Source organism: Petaurus breviceps, unplaced genomic scaffold (assembly GCF_028583685.1).
Source record: "Petaurus breviceps papuanus isolate PSGF00001 unplaced genomic scaffold, PetGlider_PUasm1.0 38, whole genome shotgun sequence".
Classification (NCBI taxonomy): domain Eukaryota; kingdom Metazoa; phylum Chordata; class Mammalia; order Diprotodontia; family Petauridae; genus Petaurus; species Petaurus breviceps.
In genome coordinates, this window is record NW_027186304.1 from 78148526 (window position 1) to 78175622 (window position 27097).

Consider the following 27097-nt stretch of genomic DNA (forward strand, 5'->3'; position numbering starts at 1 on the left):
CACAGATTTTCCTAAATGCCCAAATATTAATTTAAGGGCTTTCAATCATTTTGTACTTTCAGTACCTGCATTACTTTCTTTTCTTAAACTTGTTCCCTGAACAAAATTTTAGCTTTGTTCCTTCACATGCTGAAAAAGTTACCTATTCCACTTAGAAAATTGCTTTTAAAAAACCAAATCTACCCTAAGTAAATGAGTGAAAGCCAACAGAGAATTTTAGCTTAGAAGTGGGAAAAGCAATTGCTAAGAATTCAGGTATATCCCCACTTCATTCTTATGTTATTAATAGCAATAGTTCGCATTTATATAATGCTTTAAGGTAAATGTTTTTGTTTTCCTGTTTTTAAAATCAAAATAGCCCCTATATGGCAAGTAAATATTATTGCTCTCATTTTAGAGATAAGGATACAAAGGTTCAGAGGATCTGTGATTTGCCTAGGGTATATAGATGAGTCTTGTCAGGTGAGAATCAAATCTAAGAACTCTGATTCTAAAATCAATACTGCTTCTGCTACAAGAAAATGTCAGACAAAAACTCGGATGGATGACAATGATCCAAAACAGTACTGGGTCCTCAGTCTATTTCTCATCCAATTTACAATATAGTTCCTACAGTGCTCACTGCCCCGTTATACTGTCTTACATATGTTTTATTATCATAAAACTAATTACTAATGTTAGGCACAGTCTGCTGAATGAAGGTATAGAAGTTTGGAGAGGATAAAAATAAAGACTGACATTTATAAGATACTTCAATCATGTCCATGATCACATGTGACCCTCACAACAGCCCTGTGTGGTAGATAGCACTATCTCCAATGTATGAATTTAAAAACATTAAGTGACTTGCTCCAAGTCATACAGCTAATAAGTGCTGGAGGCAGAACCTAAGTCTAGCACTATCCATCTGGCCAGAGCTGTCTCCCTGTCTGAGGAAAAAGCACTTCAAATGATGCCTGAGAAAAAAATGGTAAAAGGGGAAGGAGATAACCTAAACCACTTCCTAAGGGCCCATAGGAAAGTTTAAAGCAAAGACTCCTACTATGGGGCAATTAGTAGCAGAAGTTTTCATATAGAATAAGAATATACTTTTCACTTAAGAATAATGTTCAAAGATTTCTGCAATTGTAGGCACTTGTCAGCCATCCATATGTTAAAGCTAACTGCTTCTTCCTACTGAAAGAATGGCTGAAAAACATATTCCTTTCCTGAGGTTCCTAGGAGTTTTTAAAAATGGATGGTAAAAATAATCCAAGAAAGAAGGCATAAAAACAAACAAAAAATGCCTTTGAGAAAACAGACTATTCAAGAGTCTATCCACGCTGGGGAATGGGAGACATAAGTATAAGCTGAAGAAAATAAATTCTGAATCACTAGAGTCAACCAACTAGCATTTATTAATTGTCTACTAAGTGCCAGGCACTGTGCTATATACAGTAAGCATTTCGGATCTAGTCATTATTTCTCGTTATCATTCAACGCATTTAAATTGCAATAATATAAAAATGCATCTTATTACCAAAAATCACTAACAATTCTCACCTTGAACATAGGTCTCACATGTTCCAGATGAGTTGCACTGGTAAAAGGTGCTTGAACGTGACTTACTGCTTCCATGAGAGCTTTAGCTGTTTTAGCCATTTGTTCCATTTCTAAATTATACAGAAGTCTCCTCTGCTTTTCACTGGCTACATCTGCAACAATTGTATTTTATATATGCATAGTTAATGTTGCTAAATAAAAAATAAGGCTTTTTACCAGTTACCATTTTATTTACAATGTAAAAAGTAATGGTTACTAGTAAATAAAGTAACAGTTTAGAAGAAAAAGTCTGAGAATCAGAAATGAGCTTCCCAGGTGAAGCTTGGGAGCAAAGATTTAGTTGAAAGGGCAAGGAAAATTGCCTTTACACCCCAAACATGCTTGCTGCTTTTCTGGGAGTCAAGAAATGTATAGTTATGAAGGCATTTCAAGGTGTTTAGGTGGCTCAATGTACCACTATAGCCTCTTGCCTCATTTTCTATGAGTCTGATTATATGCTTCCAGGTAATGGTAAAGGGCAGCGGGAGAGCCCTTTGAGAATATTACAGAAGAGTCAGAAGGAAGAATATGAAAAATGGAAGATGAGAATCTGTATTTGTATGGAAAACACAGGTTGAAAGAAGAAAAGTTAAGCAGAAACACTTAAGCAGGTAATAAATATAGCACCTGACAACCATCATCAACCCCAAGTAAAAAGTTAATGGTCACTCAAGTCCAACATTTTTCTTTTGCTCACTGTCTCCTACTGAATGCAAATTTCTAGTTCTTGAATTCAAAGTCTTAAATTACTTCCCTATTTCCCTCACCTTCATTATCCTTCTCTAATTATGTTCCCTGGACATCACTGTAACATTACCCCCTCATCTTTTGGAACACAAAATAGCAGCTGGAGAGTATCTTCTTGATATTTTTATCCAAACATTTTTTCCATTCTGTTTTTTGTCACTGAATAGAATTTAAGTACTGAGATCAAATAAACATTATTTCATTTATAAAACAGAACTTGGAATTTTCCAGATATCTCTATTTTTTTTTTTTTTGCCATTTTACCTATGTTTAGGGAAGGGTGGAAAAAGACATAAAAAACCATTTTATAGTCCTACTCTGGGCCTTTAACAAGTGTTAAAGTAATAAGCAAGCAAGTGTGAAGCTTCTTCAATATACAATGGAACGACAGTAAAGTGTCAATGCGTTCATGACAGTGCATGAAAAATCCTGTTCTTGGAATCAGTGGCAAGTTTATAACAAAAAGGAAAACCAAAAACAAACAAACAAAAAAAGGAAGATGGGAACTGACCCAGATGTAAGGTGTGAAGTTTCAACTGTTCAGTCAGCTTTTAGTCTCATGAGAACACAGAAAGATGGGAATATAAATATCTTTTGTGCTCATACTATGATTCTTTAAGAGTTGATCAGTTAAAATTATTTTTCTGATAAAAAAATTTCATAGGGGGGCGGCTAGGTGGCACCGTGAATAGAGCACCAGCCCTGGAGTCAGGAGGACCTAAGTTCAAATCTGGCCTCAGAAACCTAACACAAAAACTAGCCATGTGACCTTGGGCAAGTTGTTTAACCCTAATTGCCTTCCAAAAAAAAAATCATAAGGAGTAAAATGAATCCAGTAACCTCTTTTGCTTTCAAGTACTCTGCTGAGATGATCCTGCTACAGGACTTAAAAATCTGGAAATCACTTTATCCTCACTTTGCAGGACACACTCCTGCACCTTGCTCTCGATCTTCTGGCTCAACACCCATATTAAGAGGCAGCTTCAAAGAGAGACCTCAAATTCCAGAACTGCCTGGTTCTCCCACACTTCATTCCCTTTGTCCATGTCTGACACCTCACACAATCTCAAGCCCAGGTACTTGGTTTTCATATCATCCTTTTCTGCACAGGCCTGTTCCAGCCAATTACCTGCCCCTTCCTAACTTTCCAAATTTCTTATTCTTTACTTACTTATGTTCTCTGAGATCAAGTAAAAATGGACTCCTTGATGTTACTCATATGTGACTGAACACTTTTACTGGATGTCACTCATGCCTGAACACTATACTTTTCTCATCTCAGCCTCAGAGCTATCATTAATTATCATTCAAAGTCCCACCTTGTACAAGAAGACTTCCCTAATCCCCTTTATTCTTAGTGCCTTTCCTCAGAGACTACACCAATTTATCCTGTATATATTTTGTTTGTAAACAGTTGTTTGCATGTTGTCTCTCCCCATCAGACTGGAGCCTTTTTTTGTATCCCCAGTGATTAGCACAGTGCCTGGAACCTAGCAGGTGCTCAATAATGCTAGCTGGTTGGCTGACTGACCTGTACCTAGAGGGGGAGGGTCAGCAAACTACTGTCTACTGTGTGATTTTGACCTAAGGATATTTTTTTTACATTTTTAAATAAAGTTTAATTTTAGCTCGCTGTTCTGCTCCCCCTGCCATAGTTTGTTGATCTCTGATCTAAAGCAGAAGCTACAATTCCAAGTGGAACATGTTTATGAAGTCTAGTCATCTAAGCCAACCAAGCTTATCTTGACTATTTCTATATCAGTTTTCTCCCGTATCTAGCAAATGTTCTCTCTGATTTGGCCCCAACATTGTGCTGTCATACAGACTGACCTCAGGGGTTTATAAACATTATTTAAAAAATATTTACCATGCAATGAGGTATATTAGGAAAATTTATTATAGACCAAGGAAGAAATTATGCATTACGTATAATTAAGAACCTTTTTTTTTCCCCACTGACAATCAATATTTGACTAATTCGGGTACTTACTCTGCTTACTTGACTTTGTAGGTATTGCTAGTTCTTTTGTTTCTTTCATTGATATCTTCTTTCCAGCTATTTCATTATAGATAGCTGACAGATATTCTTCAGGAAGGTCTTTACTGTCATTGATACCTCTATTCATTTTAATGTACTGTTCTTTTGTCATTTTATTTTTTACCTAAACATGAAAAACAAGCAAAAATAAGGAAAATTAAGATAGGAAAATTTCCTGTATTTTGTAGAGTTCAAATATCAACAGACTGCATATTTTTGTAGACATGAAAGAGAAAATGTCCAATCATCCATGCATAAGAATGGAAAAAGAAAACAAGAATAATTTGTGTGTATAGAAAGATTAGACAGAGAGAGATAGCACTACCTACCTACATATCTATTTATCACTTTATAGTTTATGATGTGTTTTCCTCACAATAGCAATCAAGGCAGGTAGTACAAATTTTCCTCCCATTTTACAGAGAAGGGAACTGAGGTTTAGGGAGATAAAGTAAAGTCCCTCAGTCACACAGCTAATGAGTGTCAGGTCTTCTGACTCCTTCCATTATACCACACCATTTGACTAAATATTAGATGAAATATAAGACAAATCTGATGGGTCTGGAAAGACATGTGCTGCCCTAGTCTGATACTAAACAATGTGCAACTTGTATAAGGGAATAGGATAAAGAGAGAATGAAGACTGAAAACTCTATTCAAAATTCTTACAAATATTAAATCAAGGTCACTTATGAGAAGTATAAAGGATACCAAAAATGCCTAATCCTTGCTCCAAAAGAACACAGAGTTTAAAAGCACATATGTAGTGGAAGCAAAGGTGAAAATATATGAAATTTAAGGACAAGAGAAATATCAAAAGGACAATTACTTGTCATCAGGTGACTTGGGGCAAGGTATCCTGTGAAATTTTCCTCCTATTTAAATGTATCCTAAATGAAAAGGACCGTCCTATGTGCATACCTGGATAAAGTTTTGGAACCAAAGTTAGGAGGCTGTAAGATGGTAGCCCCATTAACCATAGTTGGGAACCAGCACAGTCAAAAATCCAGTTAACTGATGGATAATGAATCAGGAGTCCTAATAAACTACATAAATTGCAGGAAAAAAAAGCAAAATGTGTAATTTTCTGAAACAAAGAAGACATTAAAAGGCTGGATACAATTAGAAGTAGCCCTAATTTGCAACAATGGTGGAAGAGATAGAAAAGCAGTAGCAAGGTGTAATTATCTGCTATACTGTCTCATAAGTGAACTTTCTCTTAGAGTAACTTCTGAAAACCTAAAATGGAAAACTAATCTTTAGGCAGATTACATGCAGGGAACAAAATATTCAGGGATGAAAGAAAAGAAGTTTTTATGCAATTATCAAACAAAGTACAGAATGTCCAAGGAAAGTCTAGTAAATGTTTGAACAAAATATAAACAATGGTGAAAGAATACACAACAATGGAAAAGGATGTGATGATGGATTTTACTTTCTTTGAAAAGGATGGCAAACAGTCTCTAAAAATAAGGTTGAAGACAAATTTATATGAGAGTTCACATAAGAAAATCAAGAACAAAAAAAGAGCTTCCCAAACTTCAAAAGTCATAAAGATAATGTTCACACAACATTTTCAGTTCAAGTCCTGTTTTACCCTTTGCAAAGCAATGGTTCTAGCAAATCAGGAAAAAAGAAGAGAGAATGCTTTCAGCAGTAGCTAAGGAGAAACTAACTAAAATATAAGTATGTGTAGTTTTTTAAAAAAATGACCATTATTCAACACAGACAAGGGAACAGAATAATTTAGTACACAATTTTTAAAGGTGCTCTTTACATTGTAATATAAAGAAAAATTGGTGGAGTGGGGGAGTGGGGCATGTCAGGAAAACAAGTTGTCCTTAATGTTTTGATAAAAACTAAAAAAAAAAAAAAAATCCTAACTGGAAAACAAAAATAAAAGAGAAAATATTTAAGGAGGCAAAAGGAATAGGAAGGACCACAGTTTTTGCTAGAAATCCATAAGCCTGGTGTAAAGTGGTCCCTATCATGCATAAAGTACATTTCCTTTTTGGAAATCTAAATTACTTTAAAGAATCTGAAGGAGGGGCAGCTAGGTGGCGCAGTGAATACAGCACCGGCACTGAAGTCAGGATGACCTGAGTTCAAATCCGACCTCAAACACTTTACAGTTAACTAGCTGTCACCTTGGGCAAGTCACTTAACCCCAACTGCCTTGCCTTTCCCCCTCAAAAAAAAGAATATGGAGTAGTACAGGGATGTTTGGTAGGAGAGAGGGGGAAGGCGAGGAAGAAGGAGGGTATGAGAAACGAATGAAAAGGAAGGAAAACCTACAGCCTTACTTCTGGGTCCCTAGGATCTCAAAATAAGTTTGTACCCAATGCTCCAACCAAACCAGACTGCTTTTACTGAGAATAAATGAAGACCAAAAATAAAGCCTGACTTAAATAGTGCCCAAATAAATAAGTTTTAACTATATCACACAATATAATAGTGCTCTATGAACATGTTCAGAGAAAAGGAACATTTGAAAAATGAATAACTAATCTGTTAGAATTCATCTAAATTTCAAATCTGAGAAAACTAAGAAAGTGGTTTACTATTATGGGTGAAATAAAAACTTAAGTACAAATGAAAACCATTGCTATTGTGGGGAAGACAAAATGGAATTTTATACACACATACACACACACGAGCTGAAAAGTAAACCCTTTAGAATCTAAATTCAATTTAAAAAAATCACAACTTAATAAAAATTAAAGTATTGACTGTTTTTGAAGAAAACATAGAAACAAATACATAAGAAAGCCACAGAGGAAATCATTTGAGAACCACTTTTAACAATTTTAAGAACAAGTGGTTGGATTTATCACAACACATTTCTACTATGTATGAGAAGAGAATAATTTTATAAAGTCAGGTCTCATAATGGTTTTTAACTTTAAATAATAATGGAGAAAATAATGTGACTTAATTTCTTATAAATAATTTTCACATATTAAAAAAAGAATGCAGGCCAGAAAATACAACCATTCTTTCTAATTCCCAAAGATCATGCTAGTTCAAGTGGTACAAATGGAGACAAGGCAACAGCCAGAAGAGGCCACTTAGTGTTACTGAGTTTTCTTCTATTTCACAGGCAAAATCTATCGTGATGAAGAGGACAGTGCCTCTTCAAATATATAGGAAAAAAAGAGTTCCTACTACAGTGACCTGTAGCTTCCCTGTCAATAAGTTCATGTTAAACTTTAAGGTTTCAAAGCACTTTACATACATTTTCTGTTAATCTCAAAATTGGTTGTGCATAATAGGTATAAGATATGTGGAAATCATTATGATAAAAAAATTATAAGGATTTTAAACATTTCCACAGAACTTTTTAATAGGACATACATATCTATATGCAAGCACATAAGGCAACCTAAAACATGTTAGAAGGATGTATAAAATAAATAGGAATATCACCAAAGAAAAAGAGGCTACTAGAATTGTCACACAATCAAGAAAACTTCCATTAAGCACTTACAGTCTGAGCCTAAAAGGTGACTTAAGGCTGGATACTATCATTATTTAGCTTATATAAATTTAGCACATAGTTTTTTTAAAAAAATAAAAAGTAAACAAAACAACCCAAAGGCAAACATACCTATAAAATCAAAAGCCAAGATAAAAACAACTACTATCATGTAATCTCTGCCACAAGGGTATTAGGAAATAAATTTAAATCTAGATTTCACTAGAAAAGAATAGAAGAAAATAAGTAGGAGATACATTTTTAATAGCTCAGCAACATTACTTAAGGAGTCAAAAAAAATCTGCAATCAAAAAGGTGAAAACAACTCTATGAATCCTCATTTGGCAGAATGATGAAAGCTTAAGAGTATATAAATTCCTCAGATGTCATTCCTAGCTCAACTCTGAAAAGCCTAGCTTCAACCTGAAAACATCCAGTGATAGGTGACTACATTCCTTATGAAAGAAAGCTTATTATACTTTTCGACGAGTCTAATTGCTAGAAGATTTTCCTTCATATTGATCTAAAATCTGCTTTCCTTAAACTTCCAGGCAAATGGTCCTAGTCTGTATTCTGTGGCCCAGTATGTGGGGTTCCAAAGCCCATATATATCCAAATAGATTTCTGGGAAATGCATAAATCTCAAATCTAGGTGTTTATGTCGATAAATATGCATGCATCTCTTCCCTTATTCTTGAACTGTATAAGAAAAACTTGATTAGAGAAAGAAATAGAGAACATCACTTTGGATAAGTGATATTGAAGAAGTTTTGAGAAAGTTAAAGAAAATAGCCACAGAATGTGAAGACATTACAGATATGAGGCACAATCTTGAATGGATAAATCAATGAAGAAAAAGTACTGAGAGATTTTAGCTTGAAAATCACTGATACATAAGTCCAATGGATTAATGGAATATTATGACAGCTAGGTGGTATAATGGAAAGAGCACTGTGTCTGGAGTGTTGAAGACCAAAGTTCAAATCCCTCCTCAAATACTTACTAGCTGTGTGACCCATGGCAAGTCACTGAAGTTCTGTCTGACTCAGATTTTTCATCTGTAAAATGGGGGTTATAATAGCACTTACCTCCCAGGGTAATTATTAGGATAAAATCAGACCATATTTGTAAAGAATTTTGCAAATCTTAAAGGGTGATATCAATGCTAACTATTATAAGTAGCTATATTTGCCATTTATTCAATTCCCTCTCATTTTATAAAATGACTGATTGGCCCAGCTAATATTTCAAATCACTTGAAGATCTAATATTCTATTTTTTTATTTTTGGGAAAAGAACTATACAAAGTTCATAATGAGTTTTCCTTTTAGTATATATATGGTTCTTAACATTTCATTAACTGTGTGAATGTGTGTGTATGCAAACATACACATATGTAATACGCATGGATGTACTGGATTTACTGGTTATTTAATCTGGGAAATACATAATTTTTATCTATTTTTTCCAGTGAGGATGATTATTATTACCTGGATCACTTTTAAATGGATTTAGATGAGGAAGCCTTAAAGCGTTTTTTAGGGCTTAGGGAGACTTGTATAAAGTGATTTAGGACTGTCTCAGTCAAAAGATTTCTAAATTTCATTCCATGCAGATCACCTTCCACTATACTGGCAAACATCTTTAATAAGCTTTTGTTTTCCTTTTTATGACCAGTTTGATGTTGATATGTAGATAGCAAGTATATACAGATTAATGGATATGTTTATTTTTGCGGCTGTAAACGTTATAGAGTCTTGTGTGATTTTTAACATGTGTGGGAGGCACCAATTTGACAAGATACAGGCTGTATTTTGTTCTTATTTAAAGTTAACAATGAATGGAAATATAAGATCCTATGGTTTCTAAATTACTTTGCCAATTATGATTATGTAGAAAATCACCTATAAAAGCTTACCTGTTTGTTACATTTTTATGTTTATATTATGAATACACTTGACTGCACCGAATTTTTTCAAAGATTTAATAGAGATAAGAAAACCAAAATATTGGTCATTAGCTGCTGAGATCTTTTTTTTTAACCAAACAAACTTTTAGACATTTGTTCTGTATGTTCTGAATTTTCTCCTCTGACATGTCTTTAAAATAGATTCCTAGGTATCTTTAATTACAAAAAGGACAAATTTCTTCTGTATGCATTTGGTCAGGTCCTGTTGCTCTACTTGACTAAATGCCACTTCTTGAAATATTCTGGGATTATTCACTGTATTTGTATCTAAGGCTGATGTGTTTAAATATAGCAGTTCTACTCTCAGGGATGGGAATAGGTATAGAAATGCTGGCAGATCATGTTCCATTTGCTGTTCTCTCTATTCTCCGGCACTCTTTTCATGAGCCACATGTCAACAGGATCAGAGATCATGTCCTTGGGGTTCTTAACTCTTTTGTGTGTCACTGTGGTCCCAGAGAGGGGAGTGACAGGTCAGGCCCAGCCAGATTCCCTTTGCTTTTCCCCTCCCAGCTACCTCTCACAAGCTGCTCTGCAGCTGTCTATATATCCTGCCTCCCTCTATCTTTGGAATCATGACCAAATCAGCCATGCCCAGGTGTGTCAAATCTACTTCTGTATGGACTTACCAGACTAGGAACACAACTTATTATTTTGAAATGACTAGTACACCAGTAATTAGGGTTTTCATGTTTGTTTAGATACAATTCACTTTTTGTCATGTTTCTCCCAACATCTAACATTATGTGACTCTTCTTGATGGAAAATATTTACAATATATTAACACAGAGTTACTGGTTAATCTACAAGTCTTTGCTTCTTTTATTTATTAGTCATGAATTTTATTTTCCAATTTTTTTTGTCATCCTCCATTTTTCAAAGATTTTTGCATGAAGTAACTGAGTATTAAATTATATGTTAATTTAGTTTGTCAAATTCTTAATGGAATTTCTCTTATCCATCACCTACAGTTGTTGATGTATAAGCAGAAATTATATTTATATAGGTTTACTTGCTTACAGTTAGCATAAGCACTTCAAGATAAGATGACCAAGGAATATCCCATGAAATGATGCTTTGTGTTGCCTTTGGTTGCACATTAAAACAAACTCTGCCAACTCCTTCACTTGCCTCTCAAAGAAGAACCTTGGAGGCATTCTTCCATATAGCTACAACTTAAGTATGTTCTCTGGCTTCATTTATAGTGAGAATGTCCATATGGACGGGATTCAGTATCTCCAGGAGCATATCAACTCACTAGAAATAGGACAAAGACCACACATCAAAGAGTATCAAAGTAATGTTTATCTAGGACTTAAGAACTGTATCATTCTTTGCACCTTTTTTGTGGTAAGAGGACCTTTGGTAAACTAAAGGTATTTGACATCTGCCACCACTCTACCCTTATTACTGCAGAAAAAGAAGAAAGCCATAGAAGACTGAAGGCCATTTTCTAATTTTTTTTTCCTTATTGCCATGGACAAAAATTTCACTGGCTAGTGGCCAGCCATCTGGTGATGAAGGGTTCCATACCCAGAGCAGGACTGGTTCTTAATCAAAAGGCCACATCTGTCATAGGAAGCACTGGAAAATCTTTGAAGCTTCAAAAAATCTTTTGGAGTCTATGTTTATTTGACTGGTATAATCTTGGAAAACTCCAAATCATCTCCACCATAATGAAATATTGGACTAGAACTTTTCAGAGGACAAAAGAAATGTTTGTCATAAGACATTTCACCAGAAGGCTCACGTTAAAAACCTTAGATCAAATCCTCAAAAATGAAAACAAATTCTTAAAAATGCAAACATTTTCCAAGAACTTCAAAGTTTGTAAGGTGCAGAAAATACACTCAAGGAAAAAGCATAGGAAATGTGATGAGTTTGGGAAAGGTTTCATTCAAAGCCCAATGCTGTATCCTAATCAAGTAGTCTATCTAGGGGAGAACTTTTACAAATGTAAAAAGTATGAGAAATCCTTCTGTTATGTCCTGTTATGTTCGACATAGGCTCTAAAATGGAGGTAAACACTACCAATTTAATGGGTGTAGGAAAATCTTGCATCAGATCTCTAACCTCACTCAAGTGAGAAACTATATAAAAAAGTGAAGAATATAAACAAGTCTTTAAATAAGTCTCAGTGCTTCAGGTTCATCAGAGAAATCAATGCAGAAGCAAAAAGGGTATTTTTTGCTTATTTATTATGCAGTATTTAATATACTAGCTTACCTTAAGTATAAAAATTAGACTATTTTGAGGAAAAAAGTTCTAAAGAAATTCTTCAAAAGAGAGAATGCAGAGGCTGTCATGCAAAGATTTCACTGTATAATAGAACCAAACCCCTTAAGAATATAAGATGAATATTTTTAAGCAAAATGTAAAAAAAAAAAGGAAAAAAATTAAAACCAATAATCTTTTATCTTTTCACAAATATATCCACGTTTGAAAATGGAATATAATATAGCTAAACCATTACCACTGTACTATCATCATTAGTATCACAGAAAATAAATCACAGCATCACAAAGCAGCAAAACTACCTTAAGTTTTTATACCAATTAGTATTTTTTTAATATAAAAGTACTTTTATATATTATGGCAAGTGAGTTGCAAAAACATGAAATATCTCAAATGCCTTCATCTACAATATTCAATTTGGATTAAAATTTACTTAGTATTTTTTACGAACTATTTTTGAGTACATCATGAGTGCTTAAATTCACTACAAATTTTTTTGGGATGAGAAACAAAGGCTAAAGAGAACAATCAGGAATACAATGAAGAAATTCATTTTAAAAAACAAATTGGTCTGATAGTTTGTACAAAAATGTAAACAGTAAGAAAGAGAGCCATGAATTTTGTTTTATACTTATGGGTAAATTCTAGTTCTTATCCTCTGAAACAAAGACAAACTGGAATAGAACAGATCAGAACAAGAATTAAACAGAATAGTGATTTAAGCAGATGATTTAAATAAGCCAAAATTTCATAGGATCACATTCAAAACTCCTTTTATTCTAAAATAATTACTGGAAAACTAACTTAGAAAAACAATATACCTGTGGGCTATGAAGATCTGTTGTCAACATGATAATTGAGTAAGCCAAAACATAGGCAGTATCTGCACTAGCAAAAAGGGTTTGTCTGAAAAATAATGAAGAACCACATTACAAATTTTAGTTGATTTTATAATTTTATGTAATTATAAATCATATCATCTTACTTACCCTTGGTTACATTCTAAGTATCTTGCAGCAAATTTTTCCATTAGTCGATCAATTTTCTGAGCCTCTCCTGGAAGACGAAATCCCTCCAAAAACATTCGGAGGGCTGAAACAAAGTCCTTTCCTGAAAAGTCATGTTGGTCCACATATGCATACATAACTTCTTTGTTAAATTTATCATTATCTCCCAAGAATTCACCCACTTGAGTCTAAAGTATAAAGAAAAATAGAAGTTGTAATACTAAAATGTGACATTTGTCACAGTTATTTCTAATGTTTACATGCATGTATACAATAAAAGAAATATTAGTCTCACAAACTATTACAGTCGACCATGAAAACAGCTGCTAGTCATATTTGCATATAAAAAAAAAGTTAACTGATATTCCAAAATAGCAAGGGAAATATTTTGAGGTTAAAAATCAAAATAATTAACCATATTTGGGTTATTTTTGGATTATATATATTTAACTGCAAAAGTTGGTATTTTAAAGCAGGTACAGAACACTAAGTAAACTTAATTTAAAATAAAGCTTCCTAAAACAAGTCAATAGAATGAAGTAAAATGTTGTTCTTACAGAATCTAATCGTTCCTCTTGATGTAAAAATTGAGCGATATCTTCAGGTGAAGTGCCAAGCATCCCTTGCTCCTGCAGATACTGTATTCCTCTCTTTGGTTTCTTATTAAATCTGGATGATGTTAATGGCAATATGAACATGAAAAATAGAAAACCTTACATATGTTCTGAACTACAGTAAATTACTTTTTTTTTTTTGGTTTTGAAAATAATTTACTAAATTACTTTTCTAAAGGAACTCAGCAACACAAGAACTAGGTCATAATATCCAATAGTTATCATTTAAAGGATATTTCATCATACCACATCACTTCTATTCCTTTCATAGGAATATGAATAGCGTCAAAATGTTACACCAGGATCACAAGCAGCATCTATAGGCAGATAATCATTACAACTAACACAGATAATGTTCTGAATAGTTTTTCTTTATATGCTACAGACTATTTTCTGGTCTATATCAAGAGGGAAACAATGTTGTTTACCAGTAGCCTTAAATTTTCACAATATGAACTATAATAAGGATATACAATTTATCTAGTGTTTTTAGAATAGAAACAGTTTTCCCTTGCCATTTAATTAATCTAAATTCCATTAATTTTACATAAATATTGTCCTTTATTAACTAACAGTTTTAAGCTTACAAAGGGAAGACAATGAATTTATTGGAACTATTTTATCAACACAGTTATTGTAGGTTGTTGTTCAGTCGTTTCAGTCATGTTTGACTCTTCATGACTCCATTTGGGATTTTCTTGGTAAAGATACTAGGAATGGCTTGTCATTTCCTTTTCTAGCTCATTTTACAGATGAAGAAACTGAGATGAACAGGTTTAAGTGACTATCTCAGGGTCATACAGCTAGTAAATGTCTGAGGATAAATATGAACTCAAGTCTTCCTGACTCCAGATCCAGCAATCTGAATAGAGTGAATACTTCCATGGTTAAACAAGCATGCCATCATTTAGTGACACTTAGCTGCCCTACTGTAGGTTGCCAAATCTGTTTTCTGAAAAAACTGTGGAGGATTTTGCATTTTTATTTTACTAAATCAAATTTATATACTTTTTTTATAAGAATATTTTCTTAATACTAGCTACCAAAAAAAAAAAAGCTGGATCATTAAGAAAGTGCAGAGAGGGGCGGCCAGGTGGCTCAGCGAGTAAGAGCATCGGCTCCAGTGTCAGGATGACCTGGATCAAGTCCGGGCTCAGATACTCAGCACCACACCCAGAGATGACTGGCCGTGTAACCTTGAGCAAGTTACTTAACCCCGATTGCTTTAAAAAAAAAAAAAAGAAAGTGCAGAGATTGGAATAAAAGGTGGTATATATCACGATTTTAGTGACATAATGCCAGGGATTTATTATTTTTTTAAATAAGATCCCATTTTTTCCCAATTGCAAGTAAAAACAATTTTTAACATTTGTTGTTTTTTAAAGTTTTGAGTTCCAAATTCTACCTCTCCCTCCCTTCCTTCTGTCCTCACTGCAGTAAGCAATTTGATATAGATTATAATACGCAATCATATAAACATTTCCATCTTAGTCATTTTGTATGCCAGGGATTTTAAAGAGGGTCCAGTCTGGCCTTCAGAATACCTTCCCCTCCCAATAAAGCCCTCCTCTCTTCTTTCTTCATCCCCTTAACTATGAACATATCTGATTATAGTATTAGCTGATAAAAGGTTTTTAGTATACTATACCTTACTTGGGGTATTTATATTTTAACAGGGTCTTCTAAACTATAAAGACTGAAATGAATTACAAAACAGCATGCCTACTTCTGCAGCCTTATCTCTAGAGTTTCGAACTCCAGAGAGAATAGGGGAAATAATCGTTTTTGAAATCTCTAAGTTTGATTTCTATGATTTTCCTACAAGAATAGGATTAGGCCCTTAGTATACTTTAGTTATGATATCTCACACATTAACTAAAGGCCTTGGATGAAGAAATGATCCTAGAATAATTGTCTTGAGTTATTCTATTAAACCACAAAGATTGGAAATCTAAAATTCTGGCAAGATAAATGTGTAGTTTTACAGTATAAACATAAAAATATACTTATATGAGGCTTTAAGAGGAAGATATGTTCAATAATGAGTAAAAATAAAACCTTTGCAAACTTTTGGGCTTACCCTACCTTTATAAAAACAGAAGGCAATGAAGATAAAATGTCCCATCCCCAAAAGATTTTAAATTATACCCAAGAAAGAGTTTAAAGTATCTTCATTAAATAAAAATGTGAGTTACTTTTAGACCTGTAGTCAAATAGTAAGAGTTGGTTTTGAAATACAAAAGTGTATTGTGAAGCAAAGAAGGCCACCACAGTAAACTGACAAGTTGGGCTGGAACAGGCATAAGTGTATGATGGAGGGCTCTTAAAAAAATGGAATGAAGCAGAACAAAAGGGTGGAGAATCTGAAGAAAACAGGTATGTATAAACAGAAAAAAAGCAACAGGGTGAGCTCAAGATGGCAGAAAGAGTAGAGAGATTGCAACAACACAGGCAAGATAGAGGAGATAATGGGAAAGACAAGATTTCCTTAAGTCAGGTACACATACTAGCTTCACTGAACTAGGAGCTGGCCATAAGATCAATGCATTAAAAAAAATGCAATGCCAAAAAAAAAAATCAAAAAGGTTTATGATCCAAATAGGGATATAAGGACTATTTTTGGAAAGGAAGCAACAGCTAACATCTAGAAGGCACTTCTACATACTTTAAAAAGTGAGCCTTCACCTGCATTCACAGCAATGTGTTGAATACTTTATCACATGATCTAAGCTAACCAAAAAATGTGAAAATGTACTAATAAATGATTGCAAGGTACATACAGTTTATATCCCAGAATTCATTCACACATAGTCATGCACTGAAATCATCTGTCTCTGACAGACTACATGAGAGAAGGTATAGGAAAGAAGAAAAAGCTGAGATCCAGACTAGTTTCCCTTTTACTGCTCCTGGAGTGTTTAAGAAGAGGGAAGGTGAGATCATTCAACACATGCAGAATTCATAACTTCTCCAAGTGAGGTACTGTGGCCTGTCCTTCCCAAAGGCAATCAACATGTTCTTAGGTTAAATTTGATACTTACAAATCTATCCCCTGTTCTATGATTTCTTTTTGTTGCTTTAGGACTTCAAATTGTTCTGGATTGTCAGTGCCAGACATCTGTGTGCTGTAGCTGCCGATTCCTGAGGACGCTGTAGAATCCAGAGAATTTAAGCTTCCGTATCTGTTAATTGTCTCAGAGTGCTTGGTTTCATTTGTCTCTTGCTCTATGGGTTTTTCCTGACCTACAAAAATGAACAGTAAAACAGAAAAAATTCTGACAAAAATATGCTATGAAAACCTTTGTTACTATTTTTTCAACATCTTAATCACATAAGTCACAGGATGTTAAAACTAAAAGGGACCATTTACAGATAAGCTAACACTCACAGGGAAGTGACGGGACTAGTTGGAGGTCACACAGGTCGTTAACCAGATGGTATCTTCTTGTTACAGCATCAGCATGAGTTAAAAGCATCACTGCCATAATTACTACACTTCAAGTAATTAAAGTTTTATAAAAAGTTGTTTCAAGGAAGAAATTACAAGTGTGTCCCATTTGAGAACATACAATATATTAAATATAATATAAAAATTAAAAAATTTCAAAATATTCAAATTATTGTATTATAAAAGTATTACCTGCCTTGCGAAAACATTTTCACAAGAATTACTTAAAATATCAGACTTTCTTATTGACCTTAAAAGAGGCATTTATTGTTAAGATATGTGCAATTTACATGAGCAAACTTTTAAGCTGAAAGGATCAACAAAGAAAATGCTTTTGCCATCTGCTTTGTGCTGACAAGCTTAGTGACCCACCATGGGAAGGAGATGCCCTTTGTGAAGGTGGACATGGGTCTGAACTGAACCACCCATATTCTTTTGATTCTCAACTTTTAACGACAGGCTTGAAACTAGTTAACATTATCACCACCATCACTACTGGGGGTAGGAGGGAGAAGAGGGGAAAAAGGGGAATCAGAGACATGAAGAATTTTTGGAAAGGACTTTAGAGATCAGAGTCCAACCTCTACCTGAAGCCTGAATCTCCTTATATGATTTCCTAAGTGTTGGCCTAGTCTAAAACTGAATATCTGGTAATACCATTACATTTTTTTAAAATAGCTCTAATTACTTGGAAGTCCTACCACACACTGAGGTGAAATGTGCCTCCTTGTAATTTCTTCCCATTGCTCCTAACCATGAGTCCCCAGATAGCTAACCAAAATCAATCTAATTCCTCTTCCACATGACAGACACTCAGATATCTGTCCACTAATATGTCTCGGCAAATCTCCTCTTTTCCAGACTAGATATCCTTAGCTCATTCAACTGACAGACTTAATCGAATGGTTTCAAGTATTTCAACATCCTGCTCACTCACTCTCTTCTATATAAACTCCAGACTGTCAATATCCCTCCTAAGTGTGGTATCCAAAACAAAACAAGGTATTCCAGAAGTGGTCTGACCAAGGTAAAGTACAATTAAATATCACCTGTCCTGTTCTAAATTCAAACAATATATTTCTATTTCTAAGATTAAATTACCTTTCTGGCTGCCACATGGCATTACAAGCATATAAAATTAATATTTTTATATATTGTGATTTCTTAAAAAGGGGATACCTTTTCCCAGAAGCAAAAGTTTCCATAAATCTTTTAACTCCTTGAAAGCAACTTAACTGAAAAAATCATTTTATAAGTGCAATATCAACTTTTGCTAGTGCCACAACATTCACAATGGCATATTGCACAAGTCAATGGCTAATCTAAATAAAGTCTACTGGCCCACCTAAAGAAACACATTAGCAATATTTTAGGTCATTAAAACTACCTAAAATGTCTGAGGTACTGCAATGTTTTTCCTAGGTTATAAAAAATGTCTCCATATTAACATGGTAATCAAAATAAGTGCAATTTAGGACAAATTAATTTAGATAATTAGAAGACATTTAATTTTTAAGTTAATGATCAGTCATACAAAGAAGTAATTAGTGGAAAAGTTTCTCTTAACAAGGTTATAGACAGATACAATTTTACTGGAATGAATTAATGACAATTTCAACTATTCAGAAAATATTACTCAAAATACAAAAAAAAAAAAATAGTAACTTAAATGTCACCTTACCAAGGGTTGTCTGAGAATTCGGATTCACATACTGATCTTTACTCCATTCAACCATACACTTCAAAATTGACACTAAACACTCTAAACCCTTTTTCCTCAGGCTTAACTCCTATTAAAAAAAATAGTAAATGAAAAATTCCCTTAAAAAAACAAAAAGATAGACATCATTCCTTTGATGTAGTTAAAATTTGTAAATATTTTTCAAAGTTCCTACCTGAACATTACTCATACCAAGTTCTTGACTGCCCCGTCCTTGAGCTATTTTTGATAGATCATTAACTAGTCTTTCAAATATATTTGCTGCATTTAAGTCACAGTCATAGTTTACATAAATGTCCACTACACTCTGAGCATCTGTAAAAACATAACAGCATTAATTTTAACAAGAAAATTCCAAAACAATATTTATTTGCAATTATTGGTTAACATTTAAGAATTCTTTTTAATACCTGCACAAATCCTTGTTAGGGTCTGGATAACCATCCATTTGTGGTCAAATGAGCTGGTAGAGGTTTCCAATATATATAAGAAAATTTCTTTAAAAAATACCTAACAAATAAGAAAGACAAACATTTAGGAATGCACCATAGCTAGTTCCTTCAAAAAGAGTAATTTCTTTAAAAATCACATTTTTTTATATTTACATTCTACATGGTAAGCCTGAATAAGCAATACTGGATAAGTACAGTTAGCATGTAAGGAAATCCCAGACATTCAAAAGAAAAACAGGATTTCCACCTGTGATCATTAGGTTTCTATAAGCCTCTAAGACATATTAAAAAAAAAAAAAACTGACAAAGAAAGATCCTAAACTGGCATATTTCTCTAAAATAAGGCTAAAAAAGTAAGATCCAGGAAATGAACATAGGTGGGATGATAAAGGAGGATGAGGGTGCTAGGAAAGCACAACATAAAGCAGCTTTAAAATAGAGATATTTGGAATAATCAATTGAAAAGCATTTATTAAGCACCCAACTAGTGCCAGGCACTATGCGAGGTGCTGGGGATATAAAGATAAAAATGAAAGTTTCTGTCCTTAAGGAGCTTACAATCTATTGGAAGAAACAACATGTAACAAAACAACAAGAAACACACACACATATATAAAGTAAACATAAGGTAATTCCATAAGGCATTAGCAGCTGAGGGCATCAAGAAAGGCTTCATATTAGAAGGTAGTGCCTGACCTGAGCTTTGAAGAAAGGTAGTGATCCTAAGAAAGGGAGGCAAGGAGGAGCCAGGAACGAGGGCATATCGAGGCATGGACACAGCAGAGGAATGTCATGTGTGAGGAGCAGTAAGAAGTCCAATGTGACTGGACTTCAGAGTATATAATGCTGAATAACATTGGGAAGGTGGTTTGGAGCTAAGTTCTGAAGGGCTTCAAAAGCCAGACAGAAATCTGAATTTGATCCGACAGACAGTTAGGAGGCCACTGCAACTTGAATAAGAGAACAAAGTGAAAACTGCATACAAGAAGATGGTATGGATGAGTTATTATCTGCATTGATTAAGGGAATACTCATGCCAAAAGTAACACTAAGTAGTAGAAACACATAACTTTAGGTAGCAGTAGATGATATAATTCTCAAATGCAAATGTTCATTTTTAGTGTCCTAGTAAAATAAGAACATTAATTAATTTCCTAAAAAGTTACTATTTAGAAAAAAAGAAAACAGAAAATCAACATGAGATTACAGAATGTCCCCAAATCTATATCAAACTCTTACTGCAATTCATATAAAAATGCACCAAATAAAAAAGGTGTTGGCTGCATAATGAGCCAATTTTGCATTTTATAATAAGTGTTCTGTTGAAAACTAATTGTAGACAACTTGACTGAGGCTTAAATAGTATAGCTAGGGAGATGCACGATAATCCTAGGATACGTTTAAAGAAAACAAACTATAATTTGAAAGATCAATCATTTCTAAGCAACTTTTTAAATTATGAAAAATCATCACACAATACAAATTTGAGGAAATAAACACCACAATCCCTGAGACTAAGCACTATATCATTACTTTCTTTATATTGCCAGTTCCTAGCAGAGTGCCTTTCAAATAGTAGGCAATTAATAAATGTTTGCTGAATTTTACATTATTGTTGTTTAATGAATACCAAACTGCACTAACTAGTAAAGAACTGCTTTATGCAAAAACACTGGACTATTTCATCTACATACCAAAATCAAATTTAAAAAGATTTGTGTGCACAATATGCAAGCCACTTTACTTAATACATGAATATTATCATTAATTACTTTGTCTTATGCGATGAATTCTGGAAAAGATGCCTATTTTTATATTTCTAGCACACATTATAACACATGAGTATTTCAAGAAACACTAAAATTATTTGTTTCATGAAATTGTAATCTTCATGTAATATATAAAGTTGCAAAAGGAATATTTAGGCCTGACAAAGAAGTATTTCTTAACTTTTCAAGTTATCCAAAAGTGAAACAGGCTTCCTTTGGAAATAGTACATTTTCCTTCACAGAAAGTATTGGTCCAATGGTGGTTTGTTGGTGATATCATAGAAAAGACTTGGTTCAAATACAGGTTGAACTAGATGGACATGGTTTCTCGGATCCCTTCCAATTCCGAGATATTATAAAGAGTAACTTTCCTATTTCTGTTTCATAAGTTCTGCTATACCTCATTTTCATAGAATCATAGATTTATAGATGAGGAAATTTCAAACCTCTTCAATTTATAGATGAGGAAATTGAGGCTCAGAAAGGTTAACTACCTGCCAAGGAAACATAAGAGTAAAGCCAACACTAAAAGTAGCCAAGTCAGGATTCACATCTAGTTCCTCTGACTTCAAGTCCAGTACACTTTCCACTATAACATGAAAACTCAGATCTATTGTTGTTCTTCAAACAAAATACAACCTGAGTCTCACTAGGCTGATACTTTTTGGGCAAGTATGTTTATACCCATTATCTCATTTAATCCATTTATCTACCTCTGGAGGCCACAAATCTAAGCTGTTTGCTTGTTGTTAGTTGTGTCCAATTCTTTGTGACCCCATTTGGGGTTTTCTTGGCAAAGTCACTGGAGTGGTTTGCCATTTCCTTCTCCAGCTCATTTTACAGATGAGTAAACAGAGGCAAACAGGAGTTAAGTGACTTGCCCAGCGTCACTCAGACAGCAGTGTCTGAGGCCAGATTTAAACTCAGGAAGACGAGTTATCCTGACTCCAGGCTTGGCACTCTATCCACAGCTACCCTTAAGACATTTGGAGGTTAACAAATAATAAGCATATACCATGTTGTAATTTAATAATGATGCACATTATTAGGGGACTGCTTAGCACTTTCCCTTATAAGTCTATGTTTATATTTGTGTACTTCCATACATTTTGACACATATTTATCAGGATACAAATGTTAACATTTTAACATTAGGAACAACTATTTGTTATGCTTGTATTTCAAAGAGGAAGAGGAAACATCTTAAAGCTAGATTTGAACCCAATTTCTGCCTGAAGTTAATTGTCCAAAATCTTCATGTAAATTTTTTTGAGGCAACTGAGTTTAAGTGACTTGTCCAGGGTCACACAGTTAGTGTCTGAGGTATAATTTGAACTCAGATCTTCCTACTCCAGGCCCTCTATCTACTGTGCCACCCACCTGCCCCCATGTAAATGATTTTTAAGAATTATAGAATACCTGTGTTGGAACATAGGACAGGTCCAAGCTTCATTTTAATAAGAATACTATCTTTCCATCTACAACATCTTCAAAAAATGGTTATCCTGTCTTTACTCAGGAATAAAACCTATTCTATCCCAAGGTAGTGTCAGTAAAAACCTTTGTCAGTCCCTCTAGGATTATTTAAATATGTGAAGGATGTCTGATTTGGTCCAAGTAAAGAACTGCCCCTACCAAAGCAAATCACAATCCACTTAGAATTTGAAGTTCTGTAAAGTTGCCAAAGCCACAGAAAAGTGAAGTGACTTGCCTGGTTTCAGTACTGGACATGAAACTATGTCTTTTTGACTCCAGTTTACATTGTGTACAAAATTACACACTAGTATTCACTGCCCTGAAGATTCTATTGGTGAAGATATGCCACAGCTCCAGTGGTCACTAAGGAGTAAAAGGGGTTCCTACACAGAGCCAGACTGAAAGGTCAAATGAATGTGTAGACCCAACACAGTCTTTACTTCAATAAACATAAAATACTTACTTTGTGTGGGGTTCTGGGGCTAAATTAAAAAACAAAAAATACGCTTTCTATTTGCAAGTAGCTCACATTCTGATGTCATACAATAAACACAGATAAGTAAAGTAAAAAAATAAACTGAGAAAGGAGAGGGTCCTAACAACTAGGGGGAAGGTCATGAAATGATTCTCAGACGAGACTGAACTTGAATCTGAAAGGAAGCCCAAGATTTTTAAAGGCAGGGAGTATATTCCAGGGGAGGAGGACATATATTCCAACATGAGGTACAAAGGCATGGACATGGAGATGCAGTTCCAAGTTAGGAGAAGGACTAGTTGGCCAGTCTGGCTGGGATTCAAAGTAAGTATGAGTACTATGAATTAAGTCTGGAAAGGTAGGTGGGAACGAGATAGTGGAAAGCTCTAAATGCAAGACTTAAGAGAGTTTTATTTTTATCCCACCACTGAAAGTTTCTGAATAGGGAAGAGATACGGTCAGACCTCAGTTATAGAAATATTAATCTTGCAGCTATGTTAAGGACTGATTGTAAAAGACACAGACTGGAAGCAGGGAGAACAATAAAGAAACCATTACTAAAGTCAGTGCAAAAAGGGATGAGTATATGAAGTAGGGTTCTGGCCATTTGAGTAAAGAGAAGGGGAACAATGTTATGTTATATATTAAGGATTAAAATGAAATGTTTCTGAAATTCTATAGAGAAATGACCAAATGTGCACCTTAAAGACAGGCAGTTTACATCAAAATACAATTCGAAAGATCCAGAAAAAAATGCTCTTATTTTCAATTACCCATTATGAAACAATAATGAGCCTTAAAAATAGTAATTGTGACCAGTTTTCCTCACCACCTCCTTTGAACAGATATATAAGTAACATAGAAGATGCTAGAAACAATTTCTCTGAAATTGTCAAAAAAAAATCTACAATGTCCTGTAGCATACTTTAAAGTATTTATTCTATTCTCATATCCATGATAATGTGCTAAATCCAAATTCAATGAAGAATATTTATAACTGAACTTTAATGTTCTTGCCCACCACCAAAAAATTCTTTAAAAATATGATCTTAATGCTTAGTTAAGAGATCAACTATTGGGGCGGCCAGGTGGCTCAGCGAGTAAGAGCACCGGCTCCAGTGTTGGGATGACCTGGATCAAATCCTGGGCTCAGATACTCAGCACCACACCCAGAAATAACTGGCCGTGTAACCTTGAGCAAGTTACTTAAGCCTGATTGCTTAAAAAAAAAAAAATTAAAAAAAAAAAAGAGATCAACTATTAGGATGTAACTTGATCTGTTGTTTAAAAATATATGCATATAATGAGCCAAACAGACAACAAAACGACATAAGAGAAAAGACTTATGCATGTCACCAATATTTAGTGTTATTTAATAATAGAGAAAAGGGAGCTTGATTTTGAGACAACATATAAGCATCACACCTTGATACAAGACAGTAGTCTAAGTGAAACTCCTAAAGCACAGGTGTAACCAAGTCATTCTCCTATTTGATAAACTCAAGTAGTTCCCTATTGCCTCTAGTGTCAAATATAAACTCTTCTTTATGGCACTACAAGACCATCACAATTTGGTTCCAACCTATTTTATCAAGCTTATACACTTTATAGTTCAGTCAAACTGGCCACCCTTGATGTTTCTTAAATACAAAACTCCATCTCCTCTCACTATGCCTTTGCAAGATTCTCTGCTTAATACCTAAATTCTTGCTAAAATCAAGGGTTGATTTGAATCATGAAGCCTTTCCTGATTTTCTCCTTGCCAGTTTTTAATGTCTTCCCCCCAAATTACATTGTGCTGATTTTATATGCATCTTGTATGTACTTATATATGTGCAAGCTTTCTTGTATGTTAGAATGTAAACTCTGTGAAGGCATGGCCTCTTTCATTTTTGTGTTTGAATCTCCATAATCTATCATAGGACCTGACACAAAGTAGGCGCTTATTGACTGATTAAAAGGCAAATAAGCTTCAAGAAATTTCTACCAAAGCAACCAAAAGTTCTCTTTTAGAAAAATGAGATAATTTTAATGTTTGCTTTGAAAATGCAAATTTGATACAATGTGATTGACATATTAAAGGAACAAACTGAATTCCACATTTGATGTGGTTTGCTTCAGATAAGCCCCCTCCCACCACTTCACAATAACTCCCAAAATGCAATCCTTCTGATGCTCACCTCCACAAGTCCTCAGGTCTTTTTCAAGGTAAAGTGCTATATTTATTGTATACATTCTGGTGCAGTAGGAGCTGTGGGCAGAGGGCTATTTCACACATGTACTTCTACCCTCCCCCTATCTTCACCTTGGCTACAGCCAGGACTACTGTCCTTAAGTTACAACTTTGTCAAAAGAACCTGGCTGCAGGCCAAGTTGTAGCCTGATGCTGCCATTATTTATATTTATATATTTCTTATATAATTTAACATGTATAAAACTGTTATAAGTTCCTATCTTTTTTTTATGTGTCATTGACAAAATGTCTGTATTATGTTCCAACCTCATTTTACCCATAAGCCTTGCGATTTTTGCGGAGCAATTTTGCATAGCTCAATGATTTTCAGGAATGCATATGTCAAATCATAGTACAACTGACAGCATTTGGTTGTGAAAATAAATTAAGAACTAGTACATTAGATACAACAAATCTGAAAATAAAAAAAAAGACAAAACTGAAAGATTTCCTGACAGTTTACATTTTCATCTATGAATAAAATTTAAATACATCATCGATATTTTTACACATATTTTGCATAAAAACTATGTGTGCTAAAGGTAGGAAATGGGAAGAGAATAAGAACAGATGAGTGAAACTCAATCTGGTTTTATAAACAATTTTAAAAGTTATTAGGGATTATAGCATAATTAAGATTTTTCTTTTAGGACAAACAAATTTAATACAGAGTAGTTCAAAGCTGCAAAATGGTTTTAAGGACCAGTCATCATGGTCATACATAAATATTAAAAAAAAAAATATACACACGTATATGAAATAAGAAAAGTAACAACTCAAACATATAAGAATTTCTGTCAATATTTCCATTTAAAAAAAGTTAGTATTCCTTAAAAAGATGCACTCATTAAATAATGTACTCTTAAGATGCAGCATGTAGGGGACTGAGTCAAGATGGCGGAGTAGAAGCATGACCTCCGCGGGGCTCCGGCTTCCACCTTCCGCAATTCATGTAAAAAGGGGACTCTGAACAAACTTTGGAGCTGCAGAACCCACAAAATGACACAGAGAAGCTAACCTCCCGCTGAGGACAGCCTGGCAGGCCAGCATGAATTGGCCAGCACAAAGCCAAGCCCAGGCCCACATGAGCCGGAAGTTTTAGCCCCAGGGTGGGCCTGACCAGCCACTGGCTGGAGGGACTCCAGATTACCAGAAGCTGTGGCCATCTGCAGAATTATCAACACATAGGTGTGAATGGACAAAGTGAGAGGTCAGTGCACTGTGGACTTTGGGACCCAGTAGTTGGGAGTGCGTTGGCTTTTGCCCACAGGGTGAGAAGCTGCTGAGGGGCCATGGTCATGCAGCCGCCATGTGGCAGTTTCAGCTCCTGGCCTGCAGAGTGTAGGGGGCCCAAGCACCAGTCTGAGGGGTAATTGCTCTTGCTTTAACCTGCTTGGATGTGAATTGTGGTCTAGGGTGGAGGTCCTGGGGTGTGTCCAGCTTGCCAGGGGGTGTGTGTCAAGTTTGCCAAAACGTGTGGAGGCTTCAGCAAGGGCACCCAACTAATACTAATACCTCTAGCAGCTGAGAAAACCCCAGTGTTTGGTATGAAGCTCCCCTGTCTGGTGGCAGAGTCCTACTGTGGCAAAAAGCCCAAAAGTCAAGTAATTGAGAGGCAACATGACCAGGCAAAGGAAACAAAGCAAACAGAAGATTCCAACATTAGACACCTATTTTGGGGACAAAAGGAGCAAAGCATGGAACAGGAGAAAGACAGTGAAGTCAGAACTCCTGCACCAAAAGCTTCAAAAGAAGCTGGTTACAAGCCATAGAGGACCTTAAGAAGCAGATAAGAGAAGTGGACAGGGGGCGGAGCCAAGATGGCGGAGCATGACCTTCCAGCACTCTGGCTTCCACC

General features: G+C 34.7%; 1 protein-coding gene across 1 annotated transcript in view; it reads right to left on the minus strand.

Moving 5' to 3' along the window:
* ARFGEF1 (ARF guanine nucleotide exchange factor 1) overlaps positions 1-27097 on the minus strand; it is a 124970-nt gene that overhangs the window by 73046 nt on the left and 24827 nt on the right. The window contains exons 7-15 of the mRNA XM_069099547.1: positions 19245-19344; positions 19010-19149; positions 18796-18904; positions 16708-16909; positions 13610-13721; positions 13035-13240; positions 12867-12951; positions 4319-4490; positions 1543-1694 (exon numbers count right to left, since the gene is read on the minus strand). Coding sequence (XP_068955648.1) covers positions 1543-1694; positions 4319-4490; positions 12867-12951; positions 13035-13240; positions 13610-13721; positions 16708-16909; positions 18796-18904; positions 19010-19149; positions 19245-19344 — 1278 coding nt within the window. The remainder of the gene's footprint in view (positions 1-1542; positions 1695-4318; positions 4491-12866; positions 12952-13034; positions 13241-13609; positions 13722-16707; positions 16910-18795; positions 18905-19009; positions 19150-19244; positions 19345-27097) is intronic.